At 37.6% G+C, this 13,794-nt stretch overlaps 1 protein-coding gene across 2 annotated transcripts; it reads right to left on the bottom strand.

Annotated features, from left to right (window-relative positions):
- Window positions 1-762: 762 nt before the first annotated feature.
- Window positions 763-8,380, bottom strand: LOC111407715 (calcium-transporting ATPase 4, endoplasmic reticulum-type-like). Of its 2 annotated transcripts, XM_023037357.1 has the most exons (10): window positions 8,236-8,380; window positions 7,685-7,972; window positions 6,177-7,380; window positions 5,695-5,767; window positions 5,484-5,605; window positions 4,894-5,175; window positions 4,381-4,764; window positions 3,856-3,965; window positions 2,387-2,615; window positions 763-1,632 (listed from the first exon to the last, which is right to left on the bottom strand). In XM_023037357.1, exons 2-10 carry the CDS (start codon window positions 7,891-7,893, stop codon window positions 1,048-1,050), a joined length of 3,198 nt encoding a protein of 1,065 aa, XP_022893125.1. In that variant the 5' UTR covers window positions 7,894-7,972; window positions 8,236-8,380; the 3' UTR covers window positions 763-1,047. The 2 variants fall into 2 exon arrangements, with proteins under 2 accessions (XP_022893125.1, XP_022893126.1); XM_023037358.1 differs by lacking the exons at window positions 7,685-7,972; window positions 8,236-8,380 and having other exon boundaries at window positions 6,177-7,674.
- Window positions 8,381-13,794: the final 5,414 nt, after the last annotated feature.

Genomic DNA, 13,794 nt, shown 5'->3' with positions numbered 1-13,794 from the left:
AAAAGGAAACTTATTTTACAAAATACAATTTGTAACAATGTTTGTACACGAAATTTGTCATAAAGACATTGTGGCTTGAATTATGTTACTATTCACCTGAACTTGAAAACAAACCAAATGTAGCCAATCATGCTTGTATACGTGCTAACTCGACTATTAGCAAAATTTCAATTGGATCGCTAAGCTTTAATGTCATTCTGCTATTGAGCTCTAATCAGTTTTAAAGTCACCACCCTATCTCCTGCCATCTTCTAATCTATCTAAATTAATAAAAATATGAATTCACTATAATGTCACATTTTTATATTATTATAAAATTTTTAAAAAAATCCCATGTTAACATTCTAATCAAAAGACATTGCCATAACCATCCTCTCACTCCTATTGTTTTTTAGGTTATCATTTTACAATTACGTGAAAGATCAGTAATGATATGACTGCTTACTAAGCAATTTCTATTTATTTGAAAGACAATAGGCAATGGAATTTAACATATATGAAATCTGAAAAGAAATTCAGTGACCCAATTTAAGATAAATTAAAATTTAACGTAATTTTCCCTTATAGTTCAATGACAGCAGATGAAATCTACCAAGTTTAGCATATCAATGATACTTGCTGCATTAGCAAGTGAATTTCTCAAAATGAAATCTAACAAGTTTAGCAATTTTATCAATTATTAAGGTCGTGATGCACAAATTTCAATCGCCAAAAACACATTTTTCAATCATGTCACAGCTGCTAATACATTCAGGTAGACACTAGTATGAAAGTATTATCCAGTCCAATTCACCATATCAAACATTTTGCAAAATCAATATTAATGTAGAAGGATTCCATTCCTCCCAATTGTAAAGGGATTTAATCAACGGGTTAAACAAAATAAGTCCTAGTCAATTCTACCGTTAAGGTGTTGCAAATGTCTAATCAATACTGTCTAATTAAACTTACCAAACATGCCCCAAGAGCTCTGAGTTTGGAAATGGGGTTTCAAAAATTCAGCCCTTAACAAGGTTTTATGAATAATGTATCCATCCATCTTTATTTTCACTCAGACTTGTGCTTTGAATATCTCCTTGCATTTGACTTTCCAGCGCCACTTGCACGCCGTCCCACAAATTTGAGAAGCTCATCGATTAAAATGACTGGCAATGAAACCATCAGTACCAATCCCCACTCGTTCAGGCTTAGGGGTACAATGCCAAATATTTTAGCAAGGAAAGGCACATATAGAATCAAGAAGTGTAAGCCAAATGAGACGGACATAGCCAAAAGGAGCCATGGGTTAACCCAAGGAGGCATCGATAAGAGGCTTCCATCCTCAGAAAGGGCATTTAAGGAATTAAACATCTCGATGGCAACCAATACGGAGAGCGATAAAGTCATGGCCTTGATTTTGCCGGTTTGGAAGTAGTCGCATGGGTTTGCGTCGAATGTGAAAACTTGTGCTCCAGCTGTGAAAGGTGAAACGGAGAAGTTTGTCCAGGTGTGACATTGACCCCAGTTGGCAAGCTGGGAATATGTGACAAGGCTGTGACCATCTCCACTGAGGTCAATGCCAAAGAACGAAGCATGAGTGTACCAGATAATGAATATTCCCACAGTCGCTATACCAACATAAGATCCAATCACCTGCATAAACATTTAAAACATTAAAGATTAAATACATATCCATATTTGGATAAGCTTAAAAGTAAATTAAAACCTATGTTTTTAAGGGAATTTTGTTTCTAAATATATTTGGATGTAGTGCTTTTTCTTATAACAAGTGAAAAGGTAACTTGGGGTTTGTTTGAGCCCCATTTTTCGGAAGAAAAGATTTTGTAATAGTGACCTTCTCAGGAATGTGAGGTGGTTAAAAAGTAGGAAAAAAATTGAGTTCACTATTGCGAGGATGTGCAGCTGAATTCAGTCTGCGAAAATGAATTTTTTGAAGAATAGAGCTCAAACAGGCTTGTTATGACAACAATAAAGTGTCAAGTAATTTATTCTAACTTTAACCAACAAAATTAATTATTTGTTTTGAAATTTACCCCTTTTTTTTCTTTTTACTTTTAACTTACAGGAAATTTCTTTAAGCTCAGCCAAACATGCATAGGAGTTTCGATTCAGAGGAGAGGTGATAGGAACAAAAATGCGAGGATGTGCAGCTGAATTCAGTCTGCGAAAATGAATTTTTTGAAGAATAGAGCTCAAACAGGCTTGTTATGACAACAATAAAGTGTCAAGTAATTTATTCTAACTTTAACCAACAAAATTAATTATTTGTTTTGAAATTTACCCCTTTTTTTTCTTTTTACTTTTAACTTACAGGAAATTTCTTTAAGCTCAGCCAAACATGCATAGGAGTTTCGATTCAGAGGAGAGGTGATAGGAACAAAAATACCAGATATCGGAAGAGAATCCACGCACTGATCAATGAGTCATCGCTTCTTCGTGGCGGTTTCTTCATTATATCCTTTTCTGGTGGATTGAATCCCAGAGCGGTAGCTGGCGGCCCATCGGTAACCAGGTTAACCCACAGAAGCTGAACTGGGATCAGACCCTCTGGGATACCTAAAGCAGCTGTAAGGAATATTGAAGCAACCTCACCGATGTTTGAAGAAATCATGTATCTGTAAAAAAGAGAGAACTTTTAAGTCTTGGTCACAAGTGTAACTTTTTGCATAATCCCAAACACATCATCCATAATATGCTGAAATTCTGAAAACATTCTTCCTCGATTGGACAGATTATTGGCAGTTAAACTACAATTTAAACCTAATATGGCATCCTTCAGTTGCAGGTTTGAAATATCAGAATACACAGTGGAGGTGCACCCATGTAGCCTAGTATTTGTTCACATTCTCTTGTACAAATCAAGTTCTACTTCAGTCCTTAAATCTGGGGACTTTTTAGGAAGAAAACATCAAGATAAATGTGTGCAGGTCATACCAACAAGACCTGGACACAGGAAGCTACAAGGTTGTAGGTTATTAGTAGTTTTGCATGTGTGCTTAACTTTTCAGCTTTCATTTAAGCTATTAATTCTGAATGTATACATATGCTTCCAATCAATTGCGCAATCAAGCTGAGATCCTTCGCTGTGCGCTCACATGCCTCCTAAATTAGTTGCCACTCATAATTTCTGAAGGCTATACCAGAATTATAGTACGGGCAATGCCATTATGCCATAATAAAACGTAGCAACTCATACATAAGACAGCTATTCAGGTCTTCAAAAAAAAAAAAAAAAACAAGCCCAGCATATGACAAGTCACTGAAAATGATTTGAACTTCCTTGTGGTTTTCGCATCTTGGGGCCAGTTAGTCAAATATTTTCTCCATTTAAGGTATGAAATATGTTAACGTCTCATAACTGGCCGTAGATATACAACTAATACCAATTACTCGGGTCAGTTTCGTAACTTTGGTTTGACCATCAATTTGTAAGTCTGTATTCCCTTCAATCATTTGAATCCTAGCACGTCTGCCATGTTATTTTCATTGGTGAAGGATCTGCTACTTTAAAATTCATTGCTGCCAGCATGGAAACTATTTATTAATTAATTGTGAACACAGAAATCACCCACATCAATAAAAAAATGCAGCATCTTTCTCAATTTCTAAAAGCAAGTTAAAGACCAAAAACACATTTCACCAGCACTCTGCCTGCAACTCACTTATTAGCTTTATTTTTTCCTGAACATAGATCTGGGAATAGATCTAACTATTGTTCATAGCCTCGATAATCTCACGTTCAGATTACACATCTAGTGAGAAAAGGCAGATAAGAGAACCTGCACATAATATACTAGCACCCAATATTATAATTTGGTGAAGAAGAAATAAATTAAAGGCAGAGTATATGATAACCTGATGAAGGCCTTCATGTTATTGTAAATGGATCTGCCTTCACCAACTGCAGAAACTATTGTACTGAAATTATCATCTGCTAGAACCATGTCAGAAGCCTCCTTTGCAACCTGGAAGGTTAAAATGTGATCAATATAAATTATCTGTCAGGTCACTGTACTCAGTGAATGAACAAATCCATGCTGTCCAATTGAAATAAGTACACAAGCAACATGGTGAATGAACAAATTCATGCAGTTAAATTGACGCCCCTGTTTAATTAGATTTTGAGATAAGTCGATGAAATGCGCGGTTGAAAAGTTTTGGATCTCATGAAATATGTAGTTAAAATTAATTGTTGATTTAAATTAAAGTTAGGATTTTAATCCCTACCAAACAAGGGCGAAATAAGAAGTGCACATGCAACACGAGTTCACCATATCCCTCTCCACTCACATTAAGATAAGTGTTCCAAGATAGCAATGGACTGCCCACTCTTAATGCATAATTTGGTTAATTGAGGATTATAATTTGTATTGCACTTACCTCAGTTCCAGCAATACCCATTGCAATCCCAATATCGGCCAATTTCAAGGCGGGTGCGTCGTTCACTCCATCCCCAGTCATTGCTACTACTTCACCCGATTCCTTAAGCAACCTCACTATCTCTTGTTTATGCCTTGGTTCAGCCCGAGAAAAAAGAAGCCCTCCACCTTGTTTGAGATGTGTTGCTTTCTCATGGCCAAGAAGGTTCATAAATTCCTTTCCTGTCAAGCTTCTTGAACTGATGTCCTCATGGCGCCCAAAAACACCTATTTCACGACAAATAGCTTCAGCTGTATTTTTGTTATCTCCTGTAATTACCATAACACGAATGCCAGCTGTTTTGCAATCCTCGATTGCTTGAGGGACCTCTTTGCGAGGAGGATCCTTTTGAAAAATTAACATAAAAAAAGCAATTTTGTTATTATCTTGCTAATAACAAGAAATTGTATATAATATTAGGGACTCTAAAGAAAAGATGTACTTAAAGAACCAAGCTTAAAAATTAAAACTCACTCTCAAACCAGCCAAGCCAGCAAAAATTAGATTGCTCTCAATTGAAGAATAATCTGCAGGATTGAGCAAACGCTCATGAGCTGGATGGTCTTCATTGCCATTATATGTATCGAAATCCGTGAGCTCCTCCTTGTATGCAAAACCCAAAACTCGTAATGCACTACTTGACATTTCACAGAGGCTTCCCAAAATAGTTTCCTTCAACTTCTGATCTAACTCTACAATAGAGCCATCAAGCAGTTGCACAAAAGAGCTTCTTTCCAATAAATTCTCTACTGCACCCTGCCAAAATGTAGTATATAATTTGCCGAAATCTTTAGAGGTTATAATAATTGAAGAGATTTTGAAGATACAGCAAATTCAGAATACACACGCAAATAATACAGATAACTGGGGCTTAAACTAGTGCAAAATTGGATAATAAAAATTGTTTAATCGTTTGGTCAGTGTAATGAAGAAGTTTAATTGAAGCATCTCAAAACATCGCTCAATGAAAGCCATGACTCGATAATCTTTTTCCTTCACAGAGCTAATTAGAGAAACAGTCAGGTGACTGTATAAAAGAAGAATAAAGGAAACACAGATTTCACCTTCACAAGCAAGGACCTTTTCCCTGAGCTGGAACGCGCAATGACTCCCATGGATTTTCTCTCTCGATCAAACTCAAGGGTCGCAATCCGCTGTTCAATTCTATTCCACAAGTGGGAGCATTCTTGGATGCATCCAAATAATACATGCACACATCAGCATATTAACTTGCATGAATTGTATAAAAAAATTCAATAGGGTACAGAAACTTACTCAATACACCATCATAACCTGAGGAGGCACCTGAAGGTAATCCACTTGGAAGGCCCATTTTCTCAACCAGAACCTGTACATTAAACAATCATGTCAAGAATCTATTTTTCATTCAAATATTATTTACCGACTCCTAGCAGCAAAAAGCACGCAAGAAATGTTTATACAGGCAACAAACCCCTACTATCTGTGAGCAAATTATGTAAGAGGTACAAAAACAAGTGACTGGAAAGGAAATGACCACGCAAAAGCACTAACCTCTGCCCAGAACCAGCAATAAAACTAACCATATCATCCTAAACCCTTAAAGTTTGGAGTCTAATTTCATTCATCAGACATGAGAAATTTTCCAATTTGAGAAACATGTATAGTTCCTTAATGAACATAAGAAGGAACGGAAATCTGCATAGTGTAGTTTTACTTGGAAAGACGCTCACTAAATCATGTGCAGAGTGCAAAACAAACACATTTATACTCTGTACCTTTAATGCCGCCTCAGTGGGCATTCCATTGGCAACATGGTGATGCTCAGATTTTTCCACATCCGCATCATTGCACACAGCAGCAATCTTAGCAATCATTTGAAGATTAAGATCTAGATCACCCACTGGCCAGTTTTGTATATTCCCATCTAAAGGATTATAAGTGGTCCCTTCCACATCGAATGATCGAAGTGCATTTGCCTTGGAACCCATGGCAACTAGCTTAGCCACTGCCATCTGGTTGGTAGTCAAAGTACCAGTCTTATCTGAACAAATCACAGTCGTGCAACCAAGAGTTTCAACACTTGGCAACTTTCGAACAAGTGCATTCTTAGCAGCCATCTTCCGGGTTCCAAGGGCCAAGCAAGTTGTAATAACTGCAGGTAGACCTTCAGGAATTGCAGCAACTGCCAATGCTACGGCAATCTCAAAGTAGTAAGTGCACTTCTCAAATGAGAACTTAAAATTCCTCGGCCAGCCATCAACGAACTCCCAAGAAAGGAAATATTTCACATTAATCAGCCAAACCAAAGCACAGATTACACCGATTATAGCAGTTAAAGCCTCTCCAAACTCATTTAATTTCTTCTTCAATGGCGTATCTTCCTCGCTTTGCGATGCCTCATGAATCTGAGAATGCACATTCCCAATTTCAGTATTCATCCCTGTCTGCGCAACCAGACAAATGCAATTCCCATTCACTATTGTTGTCCCAGCAAACACCATACACTTCTTCCCCTGAATATCAACATCCTCTGAGACAGCCTTAGTGGTCTTACTAACCGCCTCGCTCTCTCCAGTCAAGGACCCCTGTTCAACTCGAAGAGTCGAGCTGATCAATCTCATAACCCTCATATCAGCCGGAACCTTATCTCCAACTCTCAACTCCACAATGTCCCCTGGAACAAGTTCCTTTGCTGGAATAGAAATCTTTCTCCCCTCACGAAGAACATTTGCATGCTCCGATTGGATTTCCTTCAATGCCTCTAGTGCTTTCTCAGCATTGTTCTCTTGCCAAACCCCAACAATGGCATTCACAATTAATATCAAGAATATCACTAGAGGTTCCACGAAAGCTGTTATCTCCATCTCCCCACCTTCCTCTCCGTCATACCATGCCAACACAAAGGATATCACAGCAGCAACAAGTAAAATTCTGACTAACGTATCATTGAACTGATCCAGAACTAATCTAAAAATTGATGTCCCCTCGTGTTTCTCCAACTCATTAAACCCATAGCTTAATCTCCTTTCCTCAACATCAGCACTGGACAACCCGCGATCTAGTCTTACTTGATATTTTTCCTCGCACTCTCCCAAATCTTTCGACCATGGAGCGTAATTTTCTCCTTTCGACTCCGATTTAGCACCCAAATTCTCACTCTTACCATAATTTTGCCCTCCTTTTCCCATCAATTAATCAAATAATAATTCACTAAATAAACAGTTATCCAGTCAGGCCACTCGCTATAATTCTCACAACAAAATCCACCTGGAATTCAAATGATGTCCCCTCGTGTTTCTCCAACTCATTAAACCCATAGCTTAATCTCCTTTCCTCAACATCAGCACTGGACAACCCGCGATCTAGTCTTACTTGATATTTTTCCTCGCACTCTCCCAAATCTTTCGACCATGGAGCGTAATTTTCTCCTTTCGACTCCGATTTAGCACCCAAATTCTCACTCTTACCATAATTTTGCCCTCCTTTTCCCATCAATTAATCAAATAATAATTCACTAAATAAACAGTTATCCAGTCAGGCCACTCGCTATAATTCTCACAACAAAATCCACCTGGAATTCAAAAAAAAAATAAAAAAAAAAAAAAAGGTCGAACACGTTATCATCACCGTCATTTATTAAAAAAAAAAAAAAAACAACAACAACAACGACGAACCAGAAATCAAGATTTATTTATCAATTAAAAGATCTAAAACTACCAGAGAAGCGGGCAATAAAAATACACAAAAATGCAAAATCCCAGATAATAACCCCATAATTCAAATAACTACATAGATTCACACAGATCTACATATATTCAAAGAAATATAACTTACCACGATTTTGGAGTGGAGGTTAAGAAACATACAAAACTGTTTGTTAAATTTAGAGAGAGAAAGAGCAAAGGAACAGCAATAAGATCGGTCCAATCGCTTCGTATGATTCTCCGTAACTTCCCCAAGCTCTTTCTTATAATATATTCAAATTATTTTTGAACTATAAATGCTATCGCCACTCCACCTGAAATGATACAATTACCCTCCTGTAAATTACTGGAGAATTGCAGCTTCGATCCTAAATCTTTTAAATTATTAATAGACTCTGCCCAAATCTTTCATTTTGGCACTCATAGTCCTATACTTTCATCTTGATCGCAACTGGAGGACAAAAGTCGTTAATCGATCCAAAAGAGGGAAAAAATCAATTTCATCACATTTTGATCAAATTTAAAAGGGTAAATTTGTTATTTTCTTCAATAAAACAATTAATAAATAAAAAATTATATTAAATTATAACAGATCATCTTCTCCAAAGCACTCCACCTCCACCCAATGTGAATGAAGCAATCCAGAAGGACTCTGCCTAGGTGGAACCATAAATAAGGGACTCAAATTCTAAGGATCCAGCTACATCTGTAATGGGGTACCAGCAAATTCATCAGCCTATTCCGCCTATAAACCATAATACTATCATTATTTTTTCCACTACCATCACTAGAATTCCATTATGTCTCTTCCCTAAAATTATTATTAGTTGAAAAAAATCCAGGCTCGGCAATTGGCGAAGCCATAGCTCCTACCAAAAGTTGAAAGAGAAAATGGACTTGGCTCAAAGAAACGATAAACACCAATCAACAGACCCAAACACAGTTCGAGCAAAAATCCAATTGTATTTGTTAACCTCAAAAAATGGTTAATAACACAAAAATCCCTAAGTTTGACACTTATAGCGGAAAACATCCCTACGTTTCATTTTTTTGTATTTTCGTCCTTATTTCAACGTTTTATTGTAGAAAACGTCCTTTTCACCATTTTTAAATGCAAAATGACCAAAATATCATCACATTCAAATAAAACAAAAAAATAAAGAAAAGAAAAATAAAGAATAAACTGCAATCTTTCTCCTACATGTTTTAAAAAGTGCATGTGAGTCCAAATAATTATTAAAAGGCCTAATAGCACAAAACGTCTCTACGTTTGGCCTGTAATGTGCAAAATGTCCCTACGTTTTAAATTGATGAAAATGATATTTTTCATAAAGAAACGTGAAAATATGGATGAAAATATTAAAAAAAATGAAACGTATAGACGTTTTCCGCAAGAAATATCAAACGTATGGACGTTTTCCACAAGAGGTGTCAACATAGGAACACTTTGTGCTATTAGACCTTATTAAAATTGAAATCATTGCCAAACCGTCGAACTTCCATACCATTTTCAAAATACCATCACCCAAACTCCAACGGCACCACATGTTCCAAAGAGATCCATGTCATTTTCAACACACCAATCGACTATAATCACCAGGACGCTTCTCTTTATGGTCTTAAAACATCAACAGATAGTTCAACAGTATGGAGGTTCAACGATTTGGACGACGGTTGGTCGGAGTTTTTTTCATTTCTAAGGTGGCAGTCCCATTGGAGAAAAAGAGACCGTGAAGAGAAGCGCCCTAGTGAGCATAGTCGATTAGTGTATTCGAAATGACATGGATTTCTCTAAAATATGTGATACTGGCGGAGTTTGGGTGATGGTATTTTGGAAATGATATGGAGGTTTGACGGTTTGGTAATGGTTTCAATTTTAATAAGGCCTAATAGCACAAAACATCCCTACGTTTAACACTTTTTGTGGAAAACGCTCCTACCTTTGACATTTATTGCAAAAAACGTTCATACGTTTCAAATTTTTTTTTGTATTTTTATCCCTATTTTTACATTTCATTGCGAAAAACGTCATTTTCATCAATTTGGACGTTTTGTACCGTTATGTCTTTTAATAACTATTTGGACTCACTTGTACTTTTTAAAATATTTAGGAGCAAGATTGCAATTTTTTCTTTTTTTTTTTGTTTTATTTAAATAGGAGGGTATTTTGATCATTTTACATTCAAAATGGTGAAAATTACGTTTTCTGTAATGAAACATCGAAATATGAACGAAAATGCACAAAAAAATGAAACGTATGGACGTTTTCCACAGTAAGTGTCAAATGTATAGACGTTTTGTACAACTAACCCCCTCAAAAAATGTATCTCCAAGGTGACCAAAAGATCCCAAGACCTCTCACGTCCACGTAAGCCGTATTACCGCACACTAGGACAAACTATTAGCCACACATTACCTCCTCTAATGGGAGTGGAGTTGGCCACGCACACTCTGACAGTCAAGTCAATGGAAGAAAGAGATATATGCTTGGATGTAAAAAGAGGTTCGATTTTTGGAATAAAGAATGGAATAGTGATATGACCAAGTTGTAATTTAAGAGTCTAAACTTGCATTACCTTGAAATGGCACTAAATATGGGTTTTTATAGTGAAAGATGATGAGAAAGGACCGTTGGATGAAGAGACGTACGGCCTCATCTTAGTAGCTGGGGCCTTATGTCATAGGCAACAATCAATCAAACCTAGGGTCAAGTGTATTTAATGTTATGACTAAATGCAGCTCTAAGCCTGACATGTAAGAATAGACTTGACTTGTTGATTGAGTATAGCCATCTATCCAACGAGTTGTTACATCACCCACTTGTTACAAGATCTTGTATAAAGATCTTTTCTAGCTAGCTTCTACTTATCTCACTTCACCCATAAGGGCTCAGCCTCCCATGGGGTTCAGCTAATAAGGGTTGGGCCAAATTGTCATGCGCAGAATGATGTGGAGTGTGGGCTTAGGTTCTCTTGCTGTACAACTATCACTTGACAATGCTTAGTGCCTCGTTGAAATAAGCGTAACAATAATCCTCAAGTCCATGTATGAATTTTAATATAATGCGTGTACTTAGAATATACAATATAAGCATATTTTTAAAGCAATTTACGAACTGGATTTAAAGCAAAGCCCTTACATTTAGGCAAGCAGTTTGGAGAAAATGAAGCATGTGATAAGGTTGAATCGGACTTGGGCAAGACCCCTTGCATAATGGAGAACCCATTAGTATGGAAGCAACCAATGATCAGGTTGCAAGGAATTTGGCCGAGATCCTTTGTATAAGGAAGAGCTCATTAATGAAAAGGCAGTCGATGATAAGAAAGAAGAGCCCATTAGTGAAAAGGCAGTCGATGATAAGGCTGAAGGGAATTTGGTCAAGGCCCTTTACGTAAGGAAGAGTCCATTATTGAAGAAACAGCAGATGAAAATGCTGAAGGAAATTTAGTCGAGGCCTTTTGCATAAAGAAGAGCACTTTAGGTAAGAGGCAGCCGATGATATGGCTAAAGGAAATTTGCCTGAGTCCCTGTTGAGCCACTAAAGGTTATAGAGGCGCGTGCCTCAATTAGTTGACAGAAATGTATTTTTCGAGGTGCAATTGCGACATGGTTAGGTGGTTTCTAATGTTTACATTGCGTGTACATTAGGTGATGAGAAGCAATAAGGAGACTTCATAGCGTATGGATGATGCAGAAGTGTCCTATAGATTACAATGTTAGGTATGGAGTTCGTTGTGGCCAACTTGGGTAAGAGAGAGTGAGTTGGAGACCTTTAGGGAAAGGTATAGAATTCTTAATGCTGTAGAGATGTTCTTCCCGACCTTAGATAAAAAAAAGCCTATTACCTCAGCAGGGATACATGGCAGTGAATGAGGCAATTTTGAGTGGGGAAATGAAGTTGTCCCTTCACCCTTTCTTTAGGTACATCCTTAGGCAATACAACATGACTCCCACCCCACAGGTCCCAAACACATAGAGCCAATTAGTTGGGGCCTTCCTTCTTTGGAAGGAGGTCACTCTTGGTGAAGATATGCTACCCCATATTTTTCACACTTTTCTAGCCATGAGCCTCTAGTGAAGGAAAGGATTGCAATGGATGATACTGTATGAACCGCTGTGGTCCGCATTCACTTTCATCTGGAAACTCCGACCTCGATAAAGAACTGAAAGTCTTCTTGGTTCTGAAATTAGAGGTCGCTGGTAGACGGTGGAGGGGGATGCGATCCCGAATATTAATGTACCGACCCAGTATCATGGGAATAGTGAGTTTAGTTTCAATTGAAGAATTTTTGTTTGCTGAGATTCTGTATTTGTTTCTGAATTGTACATTATACAGTTGTAGTTAACTAGTTCGACCTCGAACCTTCTGAGTGAGCTAACATCAGAGCCATTTATAAACTGCCCCCAGAGAAGAGGTACTTTAAGACTGTGCTTGGAAAGCGAGCTTTATTTTTTAACACATCTATTAATAATGACCAAAGGTAAGTCATCGCCTCTTCCTATTTTCTAGCAATTTGGTCTAACTTTTATATGTACTAACGGTTCTTATGTTTTGCCTGCAAAGCAACATGATAAGAAAGAATATTTCAAACCTAACATGTTCTACGTGAAGCGTTTGTTGGAAGAGAGGAAAAGAAAGCCACTGAGCTCCAGCTCTTCTTTTTACAAGAACCAGAGGGATGAACTGTACGATTTGTTATAGTCGAACCCACTAACCCATAGAAAAAGGAGGATAAAAAGAGGAAAGAAACAGTCGAGCCTTTTGCGAGGGAAACCAAAAGAGAAGTTGGTTTTGACCAAGAACACCGAAACTCCTTTTCCCTAATCGCCAAACGAAGATCAACGGATCATTGAAAAAACCCATCGTGGTGGACCCTATTCCCTCTGTGAAGATGGTAGAGACAGATGATGTGAATGAAAAGGTGAGTGCCTCATGAAAAAGAAAAAAGGCAAGGAAGCCTGCAAAGATGGCTCTTCTAGCGGTATTTTTAAGTGGAAAACACAAAATTTCCTGGAGGAGGTCTGATGAGATCGTCCCAATGATTTTGGAGATGCTCTCCACTGCAGTCTATGCGGCTACAAGGATCCATTACAAGTATAGTCTGACAATTAGTCATCTTATGTCGAGACCTATGACTCGATTGACATGTTGGAGGCTAGCCTCACCCTGCAAGCTGACTCACAAGGCTTCTTCTTAAATGTCCAAATGAATGTGAGAGACTGCAAAGGCTGAATAAAGAACTTAACAAAAAAGGCTGTTGATAAAAAGGCGGAGGCAAAAACGTTGAAGGCTGAGTCCCTTACTGTTGACAAAGTCATGGAGGCCTTTAAAGTGAAACATGAGAGGTTGAGTCGAGGATTGGGCTTCTCACTACTAAAAATGAGGAAATGAAAAAATTTCACCTTTCCAAAGTTGAGGTGAATGCTATGATGAAACGGGTAAAAAATTCTGACACTTTACAAACGATAGCTTCATTAGCTTTGGGGGTTGCCAATAAAGATAAGATGAAGTTGAAAGCTCAAATAGACTAGCTGACTGTTGAGGTCTCTAAATTACAACAATAATTGAGTAGGACAAGGGAAGCAGTGGTAAACAACTACGTGGCACACTTTCACGAGACATATAAGTATAAAGGCCTCAGCTTTATACTGGATGAGGGTTGCGTACACTGAAGTTTTTGGGGAGATT

This window comes from Olea europaea, chromosome 13, assembly GCF_002742605.1.
Source record: "Olea europaea var. sylvestris chromosome 13, O_europaea_v1, whole genome shotgun sequence".
In the NCBI taxonomy this organism is placed as follows: Eukaryota; Viridiplantae; Streptophyta; class Magnoliopsida; order Lamiales; family Oleaceae; genus Olea; species Olea europaea.
This window is presented reverse-complemented; position numbering and strand designations above follow the sequence as displayed.